This window comes from Bison bison, unplaced genomic scaffold, assembly GCF_000754665.1.
Source record: "Bison bison bison isolate TAMUID 2011002044 unplaced genomic scaffold, Bison_UMD1.0 scf7180017864468, whole genome shotgun sequence".
Lineage (NCBI taxonomy): Eukaryota > Metazoa > Chordata > Mammalia > Artiodactyla > Bovidae > Bison > Bison bison.
In genome coordinates, this window is record NW_011495029.1 from 3,947,786 (window position 1) to 3,958,353 (window position 10,568).

The 10,568-nt window shown below is 40.3% G+C and overlaps 1 protein-coding gene across 2 annotated transcripts in view; it reads left to right on the forward strand.

Moving 5' to 3' along the window:
- DENND5B (DENN/MADD domain containing 5B) overlaps nt 1-10,568 on the forward strand; it is a 221,470-nt gene that overhangs the window by 107,173 nt on the left and 103,729 nt on the right. For both annotated transcript variants that reach the window (XM_010860600.1, XM_010860601.1), the window contains one exon: nt 4,170-4,836. In XM_010860600.1, the coding sequence (XP_010858902.1) occupies nt 4,170-4,836 (667 nt within the window). The remainder of the gene's footprint in view (nt 1-4,169; nt 4,837-10,568) is intronic.

The window sequence follows — 10,568 nt, forward strand, 5'->3', positions numbered from 1 at the left end:
TACTGCAGTTTCAGCTTTAGCATCATTCCTTCCAAAGAAATCCCAGGGCTGATCTCCTTCAGAATGGACTGGTTGGATCTCCTTGCAGTCCAAGGGACTCTCAAGCGTCTTCTCCAACACCACAGTTCAAAAGCATCAATTCTTTGGCACTCAGCCTTCTTCACAGTCCAACTCTCACATCCATACATGACCACAGAAAAAACCATAGCCTTGACTAGACGAACCTTTGTTGGCAAAGTCATGTCTCTGCTTTTGAATATGCTATCTAGGTTGGTCATAACTTTCCTTCCAAGGAGTAAAGCTACTATAGCTGTTTCCAATTCTCATGTTCAGTGATGTGAAATGTAAAGACATTTTCACTGAGATATTTATGCTGAGCTTCACAGTTTTTGCTTTTTACCTTTATCAGTCACCATTTATTATGGCCCAAATACTACATTGTTCCATGTGTGGTACTCTTGAATGGTTAAAGCTATTACCAGTGCTTGAGTAGTTTTTCAGTCTAGAGATGAAACAAAATTAGAGAAACTACTGATGTGTGTCATACATATGCAATGTACATATACTGTGGTGCAAGGCTTTAACTGCTTCATTCAATAAAAGCTTTTTAGAGGAGAAGTGACATTTTAATGGCATTTATGGGATGAAAACACTATTTTTTTAATGGAAAAATAAATTAAGGCCTTTTTAAGGTAGTTATATGGAGACTTACAGGAAGTAAGGAACTGTTTTGGGTAAGCTGCATAACAAACCATCTCAGTGTTACTTAAGTGACTTAAAACATAGACTTGCTGTTTTTTTTCCCCCCACACAAAGGGCCAGATAGTAAATAGCTGAGTGTTGTGGGCCGTGCAGTCTCTGTCACAGTGATTCAGCTCTTGTTGTAGTGCAAAACCAGCTAGACAGTGCTTAAAGGGAGTGCGATTGTGTACCAATAAGATTTTACTTTCAAGGCATGTGGCAGATTGGATTTGACCTGTTGTTTTAAAACAAAGCCATCATTCTGCTTACAGATCTGCAGTTTGGGTAGGGTTTGGCAGAGTGGCCCTCCTCTGTTCTAGCAGGTGTCAGTTAGGGTGGATTGAAGGCTGAGGACTAGGATTGTCTGAAGACCCACAGCAGAGTAGGTGAGCTGAAGTGCAGTGGAGGGTGGAGCAAGAGCTGCTGGGGCCGAGTGATGTAGGGCCTCACAGGGGCCTTGTAGTGTGAAGATTTCACCTTCTAACAATATGAGAGACCATTGGAGGGTTTTGAATAGTGGCAAGATCGAACATATTTTTTTAAGAATCACTTTGGCTGCTCTATGAGGAGCAGGTTATTGAGGACAAGGACAAAAGCAAGGAGATGGGTTAACAGGCTATTATATTAAATAGTCATCCAGATGAGAGAATAGTATGGCTTAGATTAGAGTAGTAAGAGTAATGATGGAGGTAATCTGCTCCTGAATATATATTTGAAAGTAGAGCTGGTCTTTTTTGATGGATTGGGTAATGGAGTGAGCGAGAAAGAAAGGAGTCAAGGGTGACTCCGAGGCTCTGAGCATTCCTGCTGCCTGCTTAGAACCTCTGGGGAAGCCACCGCCCTCACATGCCGGAAGGTTGATGTGCTAAGCAGCCCTCTGTTTCTGTACCTGTGCTGCTGAAAACCCTCCAGAGGTTTCTCATACCCCTCCTCAGACTTATGCTGTGACTCTCCAAGGCCCTTTGGGGTTCAATATCTCCTGCAGTCACTCTCCTCCCCACACCTTTCATTCTGCTCCCCACCCACAGTGAACCTCACGTTCTGTCTTCTGGGCTTTTGCCTATGCCCTCTCTGCCTTCATTTCATCTCATTAACACCTGTACTTACCTCAGGTCTCCACTTGGGCTTCCTTCATTTTTTCCCCTGGTCATTTGTTATTTTTAGTCACTACGTCATGTCCACCTTACCTACCTCCTGAGACCACCTTACTTACCTCCCGAGAAATCTGCATGCAGGTCAAGAAGCAATAGTTAGAACTGGACAGGGAACAACAGACTGGTTCCAAATCGGGAAAGGAGTACGTCAAGGCTGTATATTGTCACCCTACTTATTTAACTCATATGCAGAGTACATCATGCAAAGTGCTGGGCTGGATGAAGCACAAGCTGGAATCAAGATTGCCGGGAGAAATATCAGTAACCTCAGATATATAGATGACACCACCCTTATGGCAGAAAGCAAAGAGGAACTAAAGAGCCTCTTGATGAAAGTGAAAGAGGAGAGTGAAAAAGCTGGCTTAAAACTCAACATTCAAAAAACTAAGATCATGGCATCTGGTCCCATCACTTCATGGCAAATAGATGGGAAAACAATGGAAACAGTGAGAGACTTTATCTTTTTGGGCTCCAGAATCACTGTGGATGGTGACTGCAGCCATGAAATTAAAAGATACTTGTTCCTTGGAAGAAAAGCTGTGACCAACCTAGATAGCATATTAAAAAGAAGAGACATTACTTTGCTGACAAAGGTCCATCTAGTCAAAGCTGTGGTTTTTCCAGTGGCCATGTATGGATGTGAGAGTTGGACTATAAAGAAAGCTGAGCGCCGAAGAATTGATGCTTTAGAACTGTGGTGTTGGAAAAGAGTCTTAAGAGTTCCTTGGACTGCAGGGAGATCCAATCAGTCCATCGGAATGTTCATTGGAAGGACTGATGCTCAAGCTTTGGCCACCTGATGCGAAGAACTGACTCATTTGAAAAGACCCTGATGCTGGCAAGGATTGAAGGCAGGAGGAGAAGGGGACAACAGAGGATGAGATGATAGGATGGCCTTACTGACTTGATGGACATGAGTTTGTGCAAGCTCTGGGAGTTGGAGATAGACAGAGAGGCCTGGTGTGCTCAGTCCATGGGGAGTCAGACACGACTGAACGACTGAACTGAACTGAACTGAAATCATGTCTGACTCTTCTGCAACCCCATAGACTGTAGCCCACCAGTGCTCCTCTGTCCATGACATTTCCCAGGCAAGAATACTGGAGTGGGTTACCATTTCCTTCTCCAGGGGATCTTCCTGATCCAGGGATAGGACCTGTGTCTCCTGCTCTGACAGGTGGATTTTTTTATCACTGATCTGCCAGGAAAGTGCCTTTTCTGGTAGCTCCCTCTTTTCTCATTTATGTCCTCCTATTGTGTTTTTCCTAGCAGCCTATGTTTACCCTATCACAGCACTTCCCATAGTTTATAGTTTATATATATTTTTAATAGTCTGTTGTCCTTATTGCACTGGTAACTCCAGGGGAGCAGAAACTATATTTCTCACCGTTTTATCACTATCATAGGGCCTGGCTCAGAAAGGCGGTTAATAAGTGTTTGTTCACAATTTGAATGAAAGTCATAACTCTTAAGGGAATTAAATTTTTTTATAATGTGGGGATTTGGGAGAACTTCTAAATTTTATACCAGATCAATTATTAAATCTGAAATAAAAGAAAAAAAAGTCATATGGTAAAATTATTTCTATGCAGAAAGCATATTGTAATACAAAGTAGAAAGGAATAATAGAAAAATTAATAATCATGATTTTAGGATAGTTGAATTACAATTCTGTTTTCCTTAGTACATTTCAAATTTTCTATAATTTTTCTTGTTTAAAATGTTTTAGACTCAATTCTAATTTTTTTGCTTTATAAAGTATCTTAAATATAGCATCTTTAAGTCTTCAGGTAATTTTATTCTCAAATTTAACTCAATCCTGGTTGGTTCCCAAGACCTGGGGCATAATCTCTGCTGGAAGTAATCTGAAGTGTCTTGGTTCTACCCTTCTGCTTCAGTAAAGAAAAATCAATCCATTTTTAACATTTATTTTTTCTAAGGACAAAGTATCATATTGTTCAAAAGAGCAAAAATTATACTTTTGTTTTTATTATTCTGTTTTAACTTTTTTCCATTTATCAAATGAACCTTCACCTGCTTCTGTATTCCTCTGAAACATTATCGACTTTAAAAATAGTCCTTAAATATTTGTAAAGTGTCTTTGTCTTAAGGTCACTGATGCCGCAGATGTCATAGATAAAGAAACTAAGGCTCAGAGAAGTTACATGACTTAATGAAGGTCATAAGCTCAGATAGAACTTCACAACCATTTTTCTCTGGTTTGAATTTGTTCATATATTGCCTTCTGATGCTTTTCTTCTCCTTCCTCCACAGTTGTGCATGCCTAAAGGGCTGTCTTTCAGAACACAAACTGACAACAAAGACCCTCAGTTCCACTCATTTATAATTACCCGGGAAGATGGATCTCGTACCTACGGTTTTGTTCTCACTTTTTATGAAGAAGTTACAAGTAAGCAAATCTGCACAGCAATGCAGACACTCTACCAGATGCACAATGCAGAGCATTACAGCAGCGTGTACGCTTCATCCTCCTGCAGCATGGATTCACTGGCGAGCAGTATTGACGAGGGAGATACAACTTCCCTTTTGAAACTCCAGCGATACAACTCCTATGACATCAGCAGAGACACCCTGTATGTTTCAAAAAGTATATGTTTGATCACACCACTGCCTTTCATGCAGGCCTGCAAGAAATTCCTCATCCAACTTTACAAGGCAGTTACCTCACAGCAGCCACCACCTTTGCCTCTTGAGAGCTACATCCATAATATTCTCTATGAGGTGCCCCTTCCACCTCCAGGAAGATCACTGAAATTTTATGGTGTTTATGAACCTGTCATCTGCCAGAGGCCGGGGCTCAATGAACTCCCCCTCTCCGATTACCCTCTCCGAGAGGTCTTTGAGCTCCTGGGCCTAGAGAACCTGGTGCAGGTATTTACCTGTGTTCTTCTGGAGATGCAGATCCTTCTCTATTCACAAGGTAGGTCTGCCCTAAAGTTTAGGTCTCCCAAAACCAACTGCTTATGCTCTCAGCTACTGGGGTGTATTATTAGAGCCAAATAATTGATGGTCAGAAGTCTTTTCTGTCTTGTGTAAAAGGAGAGAGTTTTAGGTAGGACCAGATGCCAAGAGGTTACTTCTCTTTTAGGTGACAGTGGCTGTAGAGAAAAAGAAGGGAAGAAATATAAAAGCATTAGCTTGGCTGATTTGCATATGTTTATTTTTTTTAATGGAAGTAACCCTTTTTTCCTGATAATACATATTTATTGTAAAAGAAGCATATTTCTCTTTATAATAAAAGTGAGAGAATCCTCTTACTACCAAGACCATGTAGACTTCGCTCTCTCTTTTTTTTTTTTTTTTTTACAGATTAGTAAAGGTTCACATAAAAACTCAGCTGACACTGGAAAGGGACAGACAGGATTGTTAACTCTGACGCTTTCTAAGGTGATCACCTTTGGATCTTTGCCTATGGGTGATTTCATAGAGTGAGAGAAGGGGTACAGGCGTGTGAAACAGACATGATTCTCCTAGGTCTAACAGTTCCACCAAAGTTATATGGAGTTTTTGTGTTTTGTTTTTAATCCCAAAGGAAGCTATCGTTGTGATGCTTTTCATTCAGAATTCTCCCAAAACATACTTTAAAAACAAACAGAATTTGGGTTTTGTTTTACCAGTGCATCTGCGATGACTAATGTTGAGCCTAGACTAAAGCACTGGTTCCAGTCTGAACCTGAATTTGCAGAGGAGATAGAGATGCTGTGTTTTTTGGATAATGAATTGACAGAAAATATAAAATAATACCTATGCATTGATGGGTTTTTCGAAAAATGTGGCACAAATATTTAGTTTAGTATTTTGCTAACTTGTATTTAGGCTGGCAGAACTGTAGTGCAGTCTTCTGACTGTGGCTGTTAAGCTTATTTTACCAGTTCCCTTTTTTTCTTTTCTATTTTAAATTATAAATGAGACTGAGCCAAGTAGGCTGTATTTGTACTTCCCCATCTTGTGTGTATGTTGACACTGTTTGTGTGTTGACAGCCTTCACGAGGTTGTATTTTCTTCAGTTTATCCTCATCATGTTCTCTGATAACGTGTTCAAGTGTCTCAGTTTTTGTTGTCCGGAAGTTCTTCTCTAATGACTAATTTAAATTCTTTCCCGTCCTCGTGCTCTTACTTTCTTAGTGCTGGTCGTTACCTGAAGATCACCCTTTGGTATCCGAAATATTTAATGTTAAGTAATTCTCTCTTCTTTTCAATGTCTTCCTTTTTTCCCTGAAAGGATTGGGATTAGAGAGTTGCTTGGAGGGGCAAAGGCTTGGAGCTTAATACTTTCAGCTTTATTAGCTTATTAGTAAAAAGAATTTTAGATCCTAAATTTTCAAGAGATCTTCCCAATCATTTAGTTCCATGTCCTATTCTACCTAGAGAAGCAATTTGCTATTGGAATAATATTGATTTTTGAAGTGAAAATAATCATGAGTTCAAATCTCTGTTCTGTAACTTGCTAACTGAACCTTGGACAAGATACATAATCTTCCTATGTGTCCATCAGTTCATTTTTATGGAGATAACAGGTTTTTTTCCTTCCTCTCTCACTGATTTATTCTGACAAAGTGAGAAATCTGTGCTGACTAAATGATAGCCAATATTGTTGTAATTATTATCAGTTTTATCAGTCCTACATAATCCTTTATAAATAATGCACATCTTAAGTTGTGAGAATCTGACATATTCAGTTCAGTTCAGTTGCTTAGTCATGTCCGACTCTTTGCGACCCCATGGACTGCAGCACGTCAGGCCTCTCTGTCCATCACCAACTCCCGGAGCTTTCTCAAACTCATGTCGATCGAGTCAGTGATGCCATCCAGCTATCTCATCCTCTGTTGTCCCCTTCTCCTCCTGCCCTCAATCTTTCCCAGCATCAGAGTCTTTTCCAATGAGTCAGTTCTTCACAACAGGTGGCCAAAGTATTGGAGTTTCAGCTTGAGCATCAGTCCTTCCAGTGAATATTCAGGACTGATTTCCTTTAGGATGGACTGGTTGGATCTCCTTGCAGTCCAAGGGACTCTCAAGAGTCTTCTCCAACACCACAGTTCAAAAGCATCAATTCTTCAGCACTCACCTTTCTTTATAGTCCAACTCTCACATCCTACATGACTACTGGAAAAACCATAGCTTTGACTAGATGGACCTTTGTCAGCAAAGTAATGTTTCTGCTTTTTAATGTCTCTGACATATTACTGCACTTAAAATACTAACTGTTAAATAGTCCAGGCATTTGTTTCAGGGTTGAGAACTTAATAAACTTTCTCTTATACTGAAAGTCATGCTTTTTAAAGAAAAAAACCCTTCATATTCACACTTCCTGTCTTAAATAGCGCTTTATGTCTTGGTGCTTTTGCACTGTCTTTCTGCTTATTCCATTTAGTTTATGGAGTCTGTTGAAAAGTTACAGTTGATTAATATCTACACATTTATTTCAATTTCAAACTAAGAAGACAATATTTATTAGCATGTTATTGTACTCAAATGAGTTTAGTTTTGTTGTTTTTTTTTTTGTAACTTGATCTTTGATGCTGAGAAGAGTGAATCCTGAGATTGTAGAATTGTACATATATATATTTTTAAAGTGTCATACAAAAAAACCCTTATAATTTTCTAATCATTCACAGAAATCACTTTGTATTAGGAATTATAATTTAATTAGGTTAAAATGCCTTGTACATTTTGATTTTTCTCCCAACACTTAATCCTCTCAACAGTGAGTTATTACTGCCCATGCTTTTAATGGAGAAGGAAATGGCAATGCACTCCAGTACTATTGCTTGGAAAACCCCATGGACAGAGGAGCCTGGTAGGCTACAGTTTGTGGGGTTGCAAAGAGTCAGACATTACTGAGCAACTACACTTTCACACTTTCATGCTTTTAATGAAGGGGGAAATTAATGCTCAGGGAAGCTTGGTAACCTACCCAAGATCACATAGCTGTTGGGTAATGTGGTAGAGCTGAGAATGGGCTTGGATCTGTTTTTCTCCAGAATTCTTACCCACATGTTAGCTGTATTGGACACTGCACTTAACTTCTTCTTATCTAGCTCATTATTTATTTTTATTTTATTTTTTATTTTTTGGCCACACTGCCCAGCATATGGGACCTTAATTCCCTGATCAAGGATTGAACCCATGCCTCCTACAGTGGAAACTTGGGAGTCTTAACTACTGGACCCCCGGAGAAGTCCTTGTGTCTCAGTATTTATTTTTAAATTATAAACTCACCTCTGAGGGTCTTTTGTAAAGGTTCCATATTAAATAATTGTAGATTATCTGTGTAAATGCAGATTTTAACAGCAGGAGATCCCAGTTCGATTCATGGGTTGGGAAGATCCACTGAAGAAGGAACAGGCTACCCTCTCCAGTATTCTTGGGCTTCCCTGGTGGCTCAGCTGGTAAAGAATCCGCCTGCAATGTGGGAGACCTGGGTTTGATTGTTGGGTTGGGAAGATCCCCTGGATAAGGGAAAGGTTACCCACCCCAGTATTCTGGCCTGGAGAATTTTTTGGACTGTATAGTTCATGGGGTTGCAAAGAGTCTGACATGACTGAGCAACATTTACTTCACTTTACTTCACTTCTCCCATTAGAGAAAGAAAGGAATGAATTAAAAGTTGTTGGGTTGATCTGTACTCTGGTGCCATTTTTCATTTCTCCTGACTATATTTAGGGTTTTTAATAATATCTGATCATTTCTTGTTCACTGATGTCATACAATTTTAAAACATTGCAAATGTTGAACAATTACTATGAAAACCCAAAGTGAATAAAAGTATAGATGGATTTCAGTGATGAAGATGTCTTTCTAGACTGATTTGAAATTCTTGTCCACAGCCCATATAAATCTATCCAGTCTTTTGTTTCAAGAGTGTGTAAATCAGTCACTTTGTAGTGGTAACTGGCTAGACATTTTAGCGGAGAAGAAATCCAAGAGGTAAAGACTCTTTTTTAGAACCCCGAATCAGAAAAGAGTACTTTTCTTTGAGGCCTAGAAATACTTGGAGCAAGACAGTGGGAAGATTGGAGTCTGATCATCTTTTCAAAGAAACAGTGGAAGAATAAAAAGAATTTAAACAGCAGGGTCTAACTTTTGATACCAGTAATTAAAGTCTCAGGACACTTTTGGACCTTGCTTACGTCCTTTGATTCTTCACAATGGAAATAAGCAGTTACTCACAGCCCACGCTGGGCTGGCTGCCTGTGAACCTTCACAGTGCTCCTCTCCCTCTCCTCCCTTTGCAAGCTGGGCATGAATTAACATTTTCAGAAAGTAGAAGCTGCTTGAAATTTTCTTGAAGAAGTTGGGAGCCTCCTAAACACAGGTTGCTAGTTAGGCTCAACTAAACTTTATAGCTTATTTATTATGGAGCTGATAAATCATAAAAGCAGATTTGATATTTTGATGGCAAAAAATGGATTCCCCTGACCAGTATCCAAAAGCATTAGAATTTTAACAGCTTAGGCCAATATCTTTATACTATTAGTTTTACCTTGTAGTAAATGAAAACTTAATATTAAGAAATTTTTCTTAATAAATTTTTATTACATATTCAAGAAACTTGGTCAGTTACATGACTAACACATATCTCCTTCCAGTTTGTGTTCTTAATTTTCTTTTAGGGATCTTTTGATGAATTGATACTCTTAATTGAAATTAAAAGATGCTTACTCCTTGGATGGAGAAGGCAATGGCACCCTACTCCAGTACTCTTGCCTAGAAAATCCCATGGATGGAGGACCCTAGTAGGCTGCGGTCCATGGGGTCACTAAGAGTTGGACACGACTGAGTGATTTCACTTTCACTTTTCACTTTCCTGCATTGGAGAAGGAAATGGCAACCCACTCCAGTGTTCTTGCCTGGAGAATCCCAGGGACAGGGGAGCCTGGTGGGCTGCCGTCTATGAGGTCGCACAGAGTGGGACATGACTGAAGCGACTTAGCAGTAGCAGTACTCCTTAGAAGGAAATTTATGACCAACCTAGAAGGCAGTGGCACCCCACTCCAGTACTTTTGCCTGGAAAATCCCATGGATGGAAGAGCCTGGTAGGCTGCAGTCCATGAGGTCGCTAGAGTTGGACACAACTGAGCGACTTCACTTTCACTTTTCACTTTCACGCATTGCGGAAGGAAATGGCAACCCACTCCAGTGTTCTTGGCTGGAGAATCTCAGGGACAGGGAAGTCTGGTGGGCTGCCGTCTCTGTGGTCGCACAGAGTCGGACACGACTCAAATGACTAAGCAGTAGATAGCATATTGAAAAGCAGAGACATTACTTTGCCAACAAAGGTCCGTCTAGTCAAGGCTATGGTTTTTCCTGTGGTCATGTATGGATGTGAGAGTTGGACTGTGAAGAAAGCTGAGCGCTGAAGAATTGATGCTTTTGAACTGTGGTGTTGGAGAAGACTCTTGAGAGTCCCTTGGACTGCAAGGAGATCCAACCAGTCCATTCTGAAGGAGATCAGCCCTGGGATTTCTTTGGAAGGACTGATGCTAAAGCTGAAACTGCAGTACTTTGGCCACCTCATGCCAATGAGAGTTGACTCATTGGAAAAGACTCTGATGCTGGGAGGGGTTGGGGGCAGGAGGAGAAGGGGATGACAGAGGATGAGATGGCTGGATGGCATCACTGACTCGATGGACGTGAGTCTTAGTGAACTCC